The sequence below is a fragment of the Cibotium barometz genome, chromosome 18 (assembly GCF_041138505.1).
Source record: "Cibotium barometz isolate CiBa-2024 chromosome 18, ASM4113850v1, whole genome shotgun sequence".
Taxonomy (NCBI): domain Eukaryota; kingdom Viridiplantae; phylum Streptophyta; class Polypodiopsida; order Cyatheales; family Cibotiaceae; genus Cibotium; species Cibotium barometz.
Window position 1 is genome coordinate 29,648,575 of NC_141063.1, and position 14,044 is coordinate 29,662,618.

The 14,044-nt window shown below is 44.0% G+C and overlaps 1 protein-coding gene across 5 annotated transcripts in view; it reads right to left on the minus strand.

Annotated features, from left to right (window-relative positions):
- Positions 1 to 1,820: 1,820 nt before the first annotated feature.
- LOC147629177 (U3 snoRNP-associated protein-like EMB2271) overlaps positions 1,821 to 14,044 on the minus strand; it is a 53,965-nt gene continuing 41,741 nt past the window's right edge. Inside the window, exons 6-8 of one of the 5 annotated variants that reach the window (XR_015267917.1) lie at positions 2,611 to 2,676; positions 2,258 to 2,480; positions 1,821 to 2,155 (exon numbers count right to left, since the gene is read on the minus strand). Coding sequence is in view for 2 of the 5 variants with exons in the window: in XM_086812433.1 (XP_086668559.1) it covers positions 2,403 to 2,480; positions 2,611 to 2,676 (144 nt within the window). In the remaining 3 variants the exon portion in view is untranslated. Of the gene's footprint in view, positions 2,481 to 2,610; positions 2,677 to 3,150; positions 3,252 to 3,547; positions 4,162 to 4,265; positions 4,581 to 14,044 lie in introns of those variants that run through there. The other 4 variants (XM_086812433.1, XR_015267916.1, XM_086812435.1 and 1 more) reach the window with 4 other exon arrangements.

Genomic DNA, 14,044 nt, shown 5'->3' on the forward strand with positions numbered 1-14,044 from the left:
ATGTAAGTGTTCTTCTTTTGACTACATATAAGTATGTCGTCAAAGAAAACTACTACAAATTTTCTCAAATATGGACATAAAACCTTGTCCATCAACGTCATAAATGTCATTGGAGCATTCGTCAAGCTGAAAGACATGACTAGAAACTCATAATGTCCAAAACGAGTCCTAAATGAGATCTTGGGAATATCTTGTTTCCTTATCTTAACTTGGTGATAGCTTGATCCAAGATCAATCTTAGAAAAGTGTTTTGCACCATTAAGTTGTCCATGGTGAAGAACTTACGACATATAAATCTCTTCTTCATAAACTCCGCTAATTGTCGTTCCACTTCCTTTACCTCAAAATGGCTTAACCTGTAAGCAAGTTTGCTTATAGAGTTTGATCCTAGTAGCACATCAATGCCATGGTCAAGCTTCCTAGACAATGGAACACCATCTCAGAGATCATCGAGAAAAACATCTCTAAACTCTCACAACAAATCACTCAAATCAACTGCGTACTTTTGTTTTATTGTCTCAGTTTTAGCCTTGGTATTTAGATTTTTTCCACAAGAATACAAAACAAGTTTTCGAAAACACTGGTCTCGACGAAGGCCATTTAAGTTATCACAACATACAACCACTCCCTACCTAGGTATATATCGGCTCTAGTAAGTGCATGACCTGAAAATCCAAATAGGCCTCATAGCCCTACATAACTAAAGATACCCCCAAGACCACTGTGCCCCAAACAGTGTTATCGTGACCATTAGCCAATGATACAGTGTACTTATGGTCGCTCTTGGTCTCTGGCAATCGCAACTTCTTAACTAACGCATACTTAAGGAAGTTGTGAGTGACTTCATCATCAATCATGACGATGACTTTACGACCACCTAAACTGCCATATAAGCAAACCAAATCGTATGGCTCCACTAATGGCTACCACATCACCTAAGTAACACAGCAAGCGTGAGTACTACCCGTGTGTTCTATAGTCACCTCTCTAAACTCTGCAGAACCAAGAGGCAACCGTTGGATAGTATGTAGCTGTTAAGAAGATTTATCATCCTTCTTGGTATCGCGAGAACTACCTCTAGCTCCCAACTTTAAACATGTTGTCTTGCTATGTCCAATCTCGACATAATTAAAGCATAAATTTTCCTTCCTAACTTTCTCGTACTATTTCTTAGTGGATTTAGAGTGGTATTTCTCTTGAAAACGGCGTGATTTCTTCACCCAATGCCCACTCTACTCACTCTGGCCCCTTGTCCTCTGTCGTCCCGAAAGAATTTCCTCTAAATGTTGGAGCCCTCTTTACCCTCAATTTTCACGACATGAATGTCGTCATAAATCTGCGTATACTTTATGGCCTCACCCAAAATTTGTCAGCTACTTAGTCTCTACAAAAGCCTCAAAGTCTGGGTGTAAGCCTCTCATGAATCCACGTAAAGTCTAGAGTTCATCGATTCCCTTTGATTTCAGCACAATCTCGTAGTAGTTGAAGATGTATTGTTTGAGAGAGATGCCCTGCATCGAGCATTTATTCCAATCATGTCAAGATCTCTACAACTCATTTACAAGAAAAACTCTTTTCGAAATATCATTTCAAACTCTACCTAGGTACTCGGAAGCCTAGCACTCTTGGCCACCATTTGCTAACTTTTGCCACAAGGAAGTTAACCTCGTGTTCATCAAGTGCAACAGTGCTATCTCCTACTTGTGATACAAAGGGGCATCTTTCAAAGAAAGAAAAAAGCATTTCTCAGAAGTTTCAGTAGGAATACTAAATCACCTGGTGCATCTATAGCCAAAAAAATTTCCCCAAGAGCACCTCACTTTTGAACCAACCCTCTGTAAATGATGTGTGTCATGAAGCAGTTTCTGAGGCAAGCAGTAGGTGTGCGAACTACTTCGATCAAATATAACAAAAAAGACAGCATGCTACAATGGCAAATACTCTCTGTTAGTGCCTTTTCATGCATATGCAACGAAGATGAAGTGCTCCTTCTAGACTTAAAAGTGCCACCTTCCTAACTCTTTCCTTGCAACCCCTTTTAGCTTAAATCCTTGAAGTCTCCCAAAAGCTTCTTTTTCCTGGTGAGAGATTTATAGGTGTGCATGGGTGCGTCCAACCCATTCGGGCAAGAGTCTGTTATTCCATGCACTGTCCACTGCTGAAGAGCAGCACGGGTCAAACCTGCGACCTCCTGCTAACCATTTTGCCAACACTCAAAAAAAGTTATTTTTTCAAAGTCTCCCGAAACTTTAAATACCTCATCACAAACAACAGCTGGCCAATAGAAGACTTCAAGCAAATAGCTTTTGCTTCCATTGCTATCCAATCAGATGAGCCAGCAGCATCCACGATCAAAACCATGATTCCATCTGAACATCTCCTGAGCAGCATTGAAGCCAAACCTATGTTGGAATCAGAGTGTGCAGAACAACTCCATTTCGGGCTTGTGAATTTCTTCCCCATCTCCCCAACCGAGGCTCCTGCTCACCCCTCGCAAATTCAAAAACAAGTGCAACTTTCCATGTTATAAACATGATCCATGACTTGTGTAACCATGTACATGTAGCAAGTCACAATTTGTGTGCATTTTCAAGTAAATAGTTCACAAACCTGTCCAACTCCAGCGAGCAAGAACCGACCCGACTTTGCAAAAGCTAGTGAGTTCACAAAACCTTTCTGTGCAACGACACAAGGATGGGTGTGAGATTAGCAAAAGAGATTCTCTTGCTGCTGCCTTCTCAAAAGCATGTCAAGCAGACCAAACAGCTGAAGAGACTCCAAACAGCTAAATTTCTTACGCACAAAATCTGGTACATGATTCCAAGCAAAAGGCGATGCACTCAGACAAAGTTCATCATGATCCCTTCAATAAACCTTATAGACCAAGCCTTGAAAGCTTGTTGGTCTCTGGACATTTGAGACATCCTTACCTAAATCAACTGGTTATAGAGTGCTTGATATAAACAATTATAAGTAATCAAAACCTTCAATCCCCCAACAAAACTAGGATTCCAATGATAATATCCAGTTGTCTAATATTAAATGTCAAGACTCAGGCACACACTAACTTTTGTCTAAAAACTTCTGTCTACAAATTGAGCACTAAGGCAGAAGCCCCCAACACTAGTGTCACTAACAAAAACTCTCCAGCTAATATCATTAGGAGCACCCAAGTGATGAAATCAAGTATGCACCTTCCAAAATCAGCTGCACCTATCATAGTACTTAGGGGGTTGGTTGAAACGGGTTTCCTGAAAGTTTCAAACGGGTTTCGTAAAATCAGCCCAAAGTTTCCTACAAGTTTCCTACCTACAAGTTTCCTACAAGTTTCCTACCTACAAGTTTTTGCATGTACAAAATTTCAAATATATACTATATAAAATACTAAAAATAACACTAAATGCATAGAATACATGGAAACATCAATTTGAAGCCTACAGTCTTTGAATCACAAATAACAAAAACCGTATAATCATCCATCATCCATGTCAAATGATCATGATTCAAAGACCATGGTCCACTGTCCATGATCCAATCATCCATCATTCCATGCCACAAAAAAAAAACCATACATGACACTACAGAGGTTAAAACTTATAAGTTTGAAATGTTCATGTCACATGAATCATGATGAATCAGTAGTCATGACCCAATGCCCATAAACAATACAAAATAAATCATGATAAGCCACATGGCTCATGGACAATGGCTCAAGCTCTCAGCCTAGCTAGTAGCTAGTCCTGCAAGTCCTCAATCTCCTCGTCCTCATCATCGTCACTATGAGAATCTGAATCGGATGTGGAGAAAGACTCAGCTGCTGCATTGGTACTAGCACCTACTGCTGCAGATGAACGTGCACGACTAACACGTGCAGGTGCTGTGATCTCCTCATATAGCATGGCATAAATGTCACGCTCCTCTCGAGGAATCTCCGAGACTTCTTTCACTTTCTCAATCGACATTGACTTGGCGAGGCTCGATTGGATTGCCTACCTCCTCAATTAGGCGGAGGTTGCAATGACAAAATACCAACCGCTCTAATTGAACAGTAGTAGACAACCGATTCCTCTTCTTTGTGTGGAAGAGGGCCCAAGTGCTCCGATTCCTCTCACAAGGACCCGAGCTACAATCCTGTTATAGAACTCGAATGGCGAGGGATTTCTGTCATAATTCATGCAACAAAAGAAGTTGAAGCCCTTGTTAGTAATAACTTATAAGTATACTACAAGTGGATTCTTATGCAAGAGTCAAGAGTCAAGGCTCACCAAGTGAGGGGTGTTGATGCCATATTTCTCCCACCATGACATTGGTTGTAGCTGTGTCTCCCGCATTTTGGCCGTCACTAAACCAAATTTTAAAGCTACCATTTCGAAAAATAAGTCGCTCATCCTCCAACTGCCTTAGCAGGTCCACAACCTCTCCTGTGTATCTCTGGATGTACTGTTGCCATCCATCCTCAAGCTCCTAATTATTGTATTGCTCCTCATTTCTCCAAAGAGAATGCAATATGTGAGCAACTGCATGGATTGGTCTATGAAACCAAGCCCATCGTGTTCCACACGGCTCGGATGTCCTGAACCCTACAAAAACAGCCATAAAATGTATACAGTATAATGTCATGAACTTGATATTATACAAGATTGAAGAATCAAAGAGACTAAGAGACTAAGAGTGCATGCATAATGCAGCATACCTCTCTGCTGATAAAACAGTGCCGCGGTTCAAAGCTTCACCAATTCTATCCATGAACTCGTACACGAGTGCCAGAGTGCTGCCCTCCATGTCCGTGATGCGAAGAACACTATAAATAGGCTGAATGGCCTTTATGAGAGCTTCAGCCTCTTGCCACCAAGTGTCCCTCATGACAACGCGTACAAATGCAACAGCCTTGGAACCGTCACGATCATCCCAAGCCATCCACTCCCTGGAAACCACTGTGCGTAGGAGTCCATGGCGGACTCTCACCAGCCTCTCAACCACAATGAATGTGTATGCAAATCTAGTGGTAGAAGGTTTGAGAACCTCTAAGTCGCTGTGTGCCCGATACATAGCAAGCACCTTCAGCCTCTTTGTCACAAACTTTACCATCATGCGAGAGGTCTCAAAGATGTCTGACACCCAGCCTATCTTTGCCACATCCTCGATGAGGAGGTCCAAGCTATGAATAGCACATGGAGTTGAAAGAATGGCACGAAAATTGTTACATTCCCGTAACGCCGCTACGGGCATTACCACAAGAGGGGACGGCCTCTGGCTCACCACCCAGCCATAGAGGAAGAATGAGGATTGCCCCTCATCCCCCAAGCTATATAGTGTGTGGCCTGCCGTCCACACTAGCCTGGCCGCCCATGACTCCGCATGGGCATCCTCTCCCACTGAACCCCGGACATAGCCATCCGGTCTGCCGTCGGTCACCACAGGCGTTACAGCCTACGTGACATTACCCCCCCCTTAAGAAGAGTTTTCGTCCTCGAAAACAAACTGGGGAAACCTTTTGGAAATTGCACTACGGCATTCCCAGGTAGCTACCTCCTCATCCCTATCTATCCATTTAACAAGTACCTCTTGGTACACGTTATGGCGGGTTTGTGTGTCTCGATACCTATAGAATCTTTTCAGATTCATGTGGTATCTTTGGTGGCACTATCAAGTCCACCAAAATCTCTAGAGAAACTGCGTTCTCTAACCCGTGAACTGATTTCTTCAGTTTACTGACATGGAAGACAAGATGAACTTGAGAACTCTCCGGTAACTCAAGTTTGTAGGCTACGTCCCCAATCTTCTTAAGGACCTTGAAAGGACCGCAATATCTAGGAGAAAGTTTATCACACTTTCCCGTTTGCATGGTTGCTGACTGCGCAGGAACCTTTAAAAATACAAAGTCACCTTCTGCAAAGGTCACTTGTCTGCGTCCTTTATCGGCAAATGTGTTAGCGCGATCCTGTGCGCTACGAATGCTCTCACGTGCAGCTTTGAGCATATCATTCATATCTTCAAGGGAATCCTTGACAGATTGAATCTTCTCCTTTTCTAGGCCTACAGCCATCGGAGATCTCGACTGGAATCCATACATTAACATGAATGGTGTAAATCCAGTCGCTGAGTGTTTGGAGCTGTTATAGGCAAACTCCAATAAGGGCAAGTACTCTTCCCAATTAGATTGCTTCTTACTGACATAAGAACGCAACATATCCTCGAGTATTTGGTTAACCCTTTCTGTTTGACCATCAGACTCCGGATGATCGACCGTACTCATACTCAGAGTAGCATCCAACTTTTTGAAGATTTCCCTCCAAAAATGACTGTTGAACTTTCTATCTCTATCTGACACTATATCTGCGGGCAGGCCATATAGCTTGTAGAGATGTTCAATAAAGAGTTTTGCCAACTCTGGTGTTTTTACAGTTTTCTTCGTGGTAATAAACTTTGCCAGTTTAGTTGTCCACTACTACCCACACCGAGTCATTCATTCGACTCGTCTTGGGTAAACCGGTAATGAAATCCATGGAAATGTTTCCCATTTCCCTTGAGGAATCTCCAGTAGTCCTCCAACCTTAAGACGTTCATGATTATTGACCTGGCACTTACTGCATTTCAGCATATAAGTCTGGACGTTCTTAAACAAACTAGGCCAATAAAACTGTCTTTTTACTAGTGCATAGGTGTTCTGAATCCCAGGGTGACCCGCACTTGGACTATCAAAACTATACCCCCGAAGACTTGGCTAGCCTCTCCGAACTAACTCTCGCTTCGCTACCCGTCGCATCTACGGCCAGTCTCTCCGAACTAGCATTACGTGTCGGCGAGGAAGGTGGGCGTGGCTGTGACAAAGTGCGTACGCGTACAGCACGCTAGACCTCTGTAAAGACAGGATCATGCTCACACAAGCCATGATTTGGTATTTCAACCAAAACCTTAAGGTAAATTTCATGCCTTAATTTTGCATCATGTCATTAGCACAGAAGCTAATGTACTGGAGAGCACTCTAGTAGCGCAATCTTAGACCATGCTACTAGATATTTGTAGACTACGCTACCATGCTGCATCACCAACTTGTTAAAACTTCTCCTTGGAAAGCTCTACGGCCATAGGAGAAATAAACTAGAGCCAATCTAATCATGCATCACAAGGATTAGTTCCAAAGTTGAGAGATACTTCGCTCAGAGTAACATCTTTGCACAAGCATATGCTCTAGAATCTTTTTGAGTTTCTAACTACCATCAATCTATGGATGGTTAAACTCCACTCTAACTCAGAGTAAATGTAAGTTTTTGAAGATTTCCCTTCAAATATAACAATCAAACTTCCTATCTCTTATGCCATTCTATATATGTGAGCAGACCATATAGTATGTGGAGATGTTTGATAAAGATTCTTGCACCACTACGGGTGTCTGGAGTTACATCCAATCACTTACAACTCTTTTTTGCTATTACCAGACACATCCCTTCAAGTATTGTCTGGACTCACACAACTATTCCAGTTTATGTGATATTTGAGAGTATCCCTTAAGAAAGGTTTTTGTTCTCAAAAACTTTATTCCTAAGCGGACTACGCGCTAGTGTCATAGGTTCAAGAACAAATCTAGACCATGTTTAATATCATATGTTATATTCTTGAGTCCTTCCAAGAAACTTTTAAACATCTTGCAACGAAGATGTGGTATAGTGTCTACGCACATATGGTGGTACTATTGATAAACTGTTTTGCAACAGATCAGTGGTTTCACACTTGTAACAAAGTGCTTCATTGTTGCATATTATTATCCTTCATAAGTGGTTACACACTTATGAATTATTTGGGTGGGTTGTACCATCTATCAAGAAAAATTCCAAACTACTAATAACCACATTATCCATCCACAGATAATGACCGAGCTTGCTGCGAAGCCATAGGTTGCTAGATAATTGATGGTAATTACACAAGCCCAATGTCTCATTACATCATACATTCAATATAAATGCAAACATCACAGTACTTCGTGAAAATGAACTTAGGAATTTCATCCTATCCCTGTTCGGTGTTGGTATGAAGTATAACTACGAGAACATTATTTGCTGCCTCCTCATTATAGCGGCAAAGCTACCTACCCATCACAGGTGGCAATCTCTACCAAGCTATAACCAATGACAAGCAAATAAACGAGTACTCTTGTAAGAACTTCATAACCATATCTCACACCAAACTCATAATCACTACGGATTAAATGCCAGGGCTTGCAAAATTGAATGTTATCTGATAGGTAGAGGGGATCATCAAACTACGAATGACCTTGACAACTCATTAGGACTAGTGATGTGTAACTTTTAAGTTACTCCCTTTCCTTGCTTATTCATACCATCGAACAAATCGGTCCCTCGATTTGAGCAACGTTAACATATTATGAGTACCTCGATACTCATGGATTGTGGTTCGGTAATTTAAAATGTTGATCGAGAGTATCTTTCACTCGAGGATCTTAATTTTATTAGCAGCTATGTATTAGTAGTGAGTAACTACGTACCCACTATCATCACACTAGTGAGTAACTACGTACCCACTATCATCACACTAGTAGCTCCATACTAGTCTGTGAGTAACTCCGTACCCAATGGCGTACCTCCCCCGAGTGGGAGTACCATATACAGCCATCTATAACAAGATGCTTAAGTCACTTGCTGCTAAGAAGTGACTACACAAATTGACCCCTCCATTGCACATTGCAGTACAATCTCTGGTATTACAACACGAATTTTCGGACGTCCTTATCATAGAGGTCAACTTAAAAACTAGTGCATAGGTCTTGTGGAGTCTCGGCTGACCTAACCACACCACTGGTGACTTCCTATAAAAAATTTGGCGCCGAAGTCACCACCTATGTACTTTAACTCCGTAAAGTACATGGTCTTCATCTATCATTTATGGAAAGTTGTAAAACATTCCTGCGATGGATTTTTATCACCCTAAAATTATTGTGCACTATTTTAGTGTGAAGAGCTTTTTTTTTTTCTGGGTACCATGGTTCACCCCAAGCTCATCTTTTGCTAAATTCTCCGATTTAACAAAAGGTATGTCTGCCTCCGAACACTCCGGTTCAGCCCCAGACTTTGAGTTTACTTCTTAACACTCCGGTTAAGTCAAAACTCACCAGATACAGTAGGATTTACCACTAAGCTCTCCGGCTTAGCCTTCTATCCTAACTTAGCCCGAGTTTATGTACACTACATATGTCGGATCCGATTCTAACAACAACCAGGCTCATCTGGAGTGAGATACTACTCACTATTGCCATGTAAAACCTTATTAAATCCAAGAAATGCTCCACTCATTTCCCAGGGGTCATACGACTCATAGGGTTTACACGCACATGAACTTTGTAAGCAAAATAGCCGGTCATGCAATATTACAATTGCTTATGTAGGAAAGTAATATATTTCCCAAATTCATATGGTAGCAACTAAAATGTGCTCACAATCGCACACTTATGTTGAACATAGGCAAGACTACACTTGCAAAATGCTATAGGGCGTCCCCCATGCATGAAACTGTCCAACCAAACTAGTCTGACGGCTAACCTCTAGATTTAGATCACTCCGGAACTAAATCACTCTGTTAGCACTAGTACACCATCATGGTCTTGCTACCTAGAGCTTCTCCGAACTCTGTAACTGGGTTTTATCCCAACTCATGGCTATATTTGTAATTGTCAAAGTTCAAATTTTATCTTGCACACTTTATCACTACAGACAAGTGTACATACAGACCTGCCAAAGAGTCAAGTTACATGCATAAGCCTTGGCGTCCCATTCCACCAAGACTACAATCGATTCCGTGAGAATTGATGTCCCATACCATCAAATTACCACCAAACCAATTGATGTGACATATAAAAAGGCTCTTTCCCCCCTCGAAAGATCACCACAAACTCTCGAGCAGTGGGATGTCAACGCATGGCAATAAAAAGAAGAGAAAACCATGCTAGTAGAACAGTTCTCTTCGATCAAATTGTATAAGGGCATTGAGCATTACAGCTCAAGACTATACCCCTTCAGATTTGTTTGTCACTACAAAACAAACATAAATTTGTCCGAACAAAATTTTAACTCTAGCAAGACGACGCTCGCAAAAGTGGAAATTGAAATCTGGCGAGGCTACGCTCCCAGAGTCTAACACTAGTTATGTCTAGAGAGTACTTTGCTAATGGGGTCATGTGATCAAGGCTACTAGCAGGTAATCGACAAACGCGACCTCAATCCCAGCTATCTTAAATGCCATTGACCAATTTTAGAAGTCATGACCATGGCAAGACTGCGCTTGCAAAAGTGTCTCTACGGACTACATTTGTTCGTCACAATGGACCACATCCAAGTAGACATTTTTCATTGGGTCTAAGCACATTGGAGCCACGAATTTCTTCTTGTGAACTTTCAACAAGAACAATGTGTCTGATCTGCTCTCATATTACTTTGTGGTAAACCACATGGTTAAACCACTAACAGAGAGAATTTATATCATGTATTTATGTATTATCAACGAATACTTCTCGAACTACGCGAGAACATTACCATCGATTTCCCTCTTTCCACCTTTTAAAAAAAATTCTAGTGCACTACGGCACAATGTGGGTATGAGTGCACTTACGACGTGGCACCAACATGTGCACGCCATGACATGACTTGTGTGTGCAAGACTTTCAATGGTTCAGCAGACATGGGCACGCTACGGCACCCTTAGACGTACGTGCACCGCACGAGCAAGTGCGTTATGCCACAAATGGCCAGGTGCACTACGGCACGACTGGGTTGGACTCTACCAATGCGTCCACAACTTGTACCAAACATTGGAGGATGCAGGCATTGTGCATATTCTCGCGGGCTACGGTCATAGACGTGTTCACTAGGCACAACGGCCATAGAACGGCTTTCTCCGAAGGATTCGGCACTACGGCCGTGGGACTTGTCTCTCTCTTAGCACGCGACGCTACGGTCGTGTGCGGTGGGTCTCTCTCGTGGAAACAGGCACTACGGCCACACGGCACGACGACCGTGTTGGGTTTGTTTGCGTGGGGTGTACCATTGTTTTGTGTTTTTTTTTTGTTTAAAAAAAAATAAATAAATAAAATAAAATAAAGTACGAGCCGGGCCGGCCCTCGCCGCTTCGGGCGTGGCCGCCCGTCCGTGGGGAGTATCCAGGCTGGCCGCCCGTTGCCAGGTGTGCGCTAGGCATGCCTATATGCGGTATCAAGGGCTGGCCGCCTATATTTTTATTATTCATAAAAATGAATAATTAAAAATATATTAAAAAAACAAATGGTTTTTTTTTAACCCCTTTTTTTTTTTTCTGGCTGCCGCTGGTGCCTGCAGCGCTTGGTTGGACTGGCGTTTTGCTGGCCGCCGGTCTTGGTGGTCGTTGCCGCCATTTGGCTGGCTGGCCTGGCTAGCCTGGCTGTGGCCCTGGCTGTGGCCCTGGCTGTGGCCGCCTAAGGCTGGCTGGCCTGGCCGTTTGGCTAGCCGCCTAGCTGGCCGCCTATGCTGGCTGGCCTGGCCGCCTAAGGCTGGCTGGCCTGGCCGCCCTTCAGACTCCGGCAGGGCCACAGTCCATAGTGGTGCGGTGGGCGCCCGAGAAACACCGTCCATCGACTTGAACCAGCTCGTGAGCAACAACAATGGCGTATGCAGTGCCCAGGCGTCGACTTCGCTGGCTCAACGCATTTCTTCGCTCATGCAAGTCGGCACAGAACCTTGTGCTGGTTTTTGCCCTGGGCTTGCTTCGCCCCCCACCCCCACACACGGGTCAACGCCGCCTGGTCATCAATCGTGGGCTGGTGGCCATTCACAGCAGCTTCAAGTCGTGAGGGGGCTGGTGTTTGCCGTGGGGCTGCTCTTCGCCCCCCCCACCTCCCCCACACACAGTATAAAGGCGACCTTATCCTCAAAGCAGCCATACACAGCAAGTCACAGACAGTGGGGCTGTGCCGCCCTTTCCACACAGAAAACGAATTTTTCTTTTTCTTTTGCACACAAGCTTCAACGCAGCAAAAAACGAAAATAGCTTACCTCACAATTTGCTTGCTGTGTGTGACGGGGAGAGAGAGAGTCGGAGAGAGTTCTTCCCCTCCATTCTTCCATGGCTGCCTCCCTCCACACCTTCCATTCGAGATAAGGATAAGGAGATTGTGGATGAAAACCGTCGAGTGTGGGCTCCGGTCCCCCGTTCACGCGCAGGCTCTGACAATCCCATCGAACCACGCTCTGATACCAGTGTTACATTCCCGTAACGCCGCTACGGGCATTACCACAAGAGGGGACGGCCTCTGGCTCACCACCCAGCCATAGAGGAAGAATGAGGATTGCCCCTCATCCCCCAAGCTATATAGTGTGTGGCCTGCCGTCCACACTAGCCTGGCCGCCCATGACTCCGCATGGGCATCCTCTCCCACTGAACCCCGGACATAGCCATCCGGTCTGCCGTCGGTCACCACAGGCGTTACAGCCTACGTGACAAAAATCCTCCTCAAGCATCCTTCCCATGGAGACACAATTTGAGCCATTATCAATGATCACCTGCACTATATTCTGTGGCCCAATCTCCATGACAATCTCTCGCATGTGTCGCCAAATGTTGTCACCATTGTGCCTGCTATGGATGCATCTATGGCACGCAAGAACATTGTGCCCTTGCATGATGAGACGAGGATGTTATAAACATTCCTCTTTCTGACATCCGACCATCCATCACATAGAAGACTGCATCCGTATTTTTTCCATGTTTCCTTGAGAGGCTCTACCTCCATCACCACAGCTTGTCTCTCCCTTCTGAGCTCCCGTGTGCGCAAGGCCGCATAAGAGGACCCCTCCCACTCACATCCTATGTGGCTAATTGCCCTCATGGCCTTTTTCCATCATGCAGTGCGCACAATATTGAAAGACAAAGCACATTGTACGAAGAGCTTTGTCAGCTCTCGGGTGGCCTCTTGCTTTGCCTGCATCTGTAGACTAGCTTTGATACTCCCTTTTGCAAGGCCTTGGCAATGGGGATGGGAGTCCTTTGTGCCCGTGGTGCAAAGCTACCTTGTGAAATCTTTTGTTTCTTGGATACACTTGTACTACTTATAACTACGACATCCACATCTTCCTCCTCATCTTCATTCCTCTTCTCTACCGGTAACTTCATTTGGCCTAATAATTTGGCTCTCTTCCACTCTTGTAATGATGCCTTGATAGCATCCGGCATCCGGCACAAGTGGACAAGGACTAACTCCCTTCCCCGCTAAACCTGTGAAATGAGCCTTCACTAGTCTATGCTGCCACTGGCGGACTGCAACCCACAATACTTGCACTTCCATTTGGAAGCACCTCCACCTTTGTAGGAGGCCGATTCGATCACATGGGTCCACATATCATCTCTTGTGAGAGGCATTTTGTTGAAGGAGTGTGCTTGCAGAGAAACCCCCAATTTTCAAACCACTTCAATTGACAAAAATCAGCCATGTAATGGATTACATACTTGCTTAAGACCCTTGGGCAGAGTCTAAGCAAATGTTGGAGGCTTCATGGGGTCTTTTTGAAGAAAACCCTCAATTTTCAGCATCTCCATCTTGCCCCAAATTGGCCAAAATTAGCAAGCAGGTTTGATTAAAAAACACACCTGGTTGTAGACGCGCGACCCGAGGGAGGAAGCGTGCAAGTTTGGGGCAAGTCGAGCAGCGCTGAATTCGATGTTGACGATGAGGGAAAAGCGGCGCACGGAAACTAGAGAAATGTTTATCAAAAGAGTCACCTGATGTTGACGTGAGATTTTTTTTTGGGGGGGGGGGGGGGATGTTATAAAACTTGTGTGAAAAAAACACGTTTCCTACGACAAGGAAACATTTTGGAAACGTTTCCACGTTCCCTTCCCTGTAGGAAATGCATTTCCTAACTACTATGGCACCTATATCCATGTCCCCAATCAATGGATCAGGAACAAATTGTGTGGCACACCTACAAGCATGCAGGGTAGAGCCAAACATCAGATAGTAGTCGACAAGCAGGGTCAAAGAACGCACATGACACATGGCAATGAT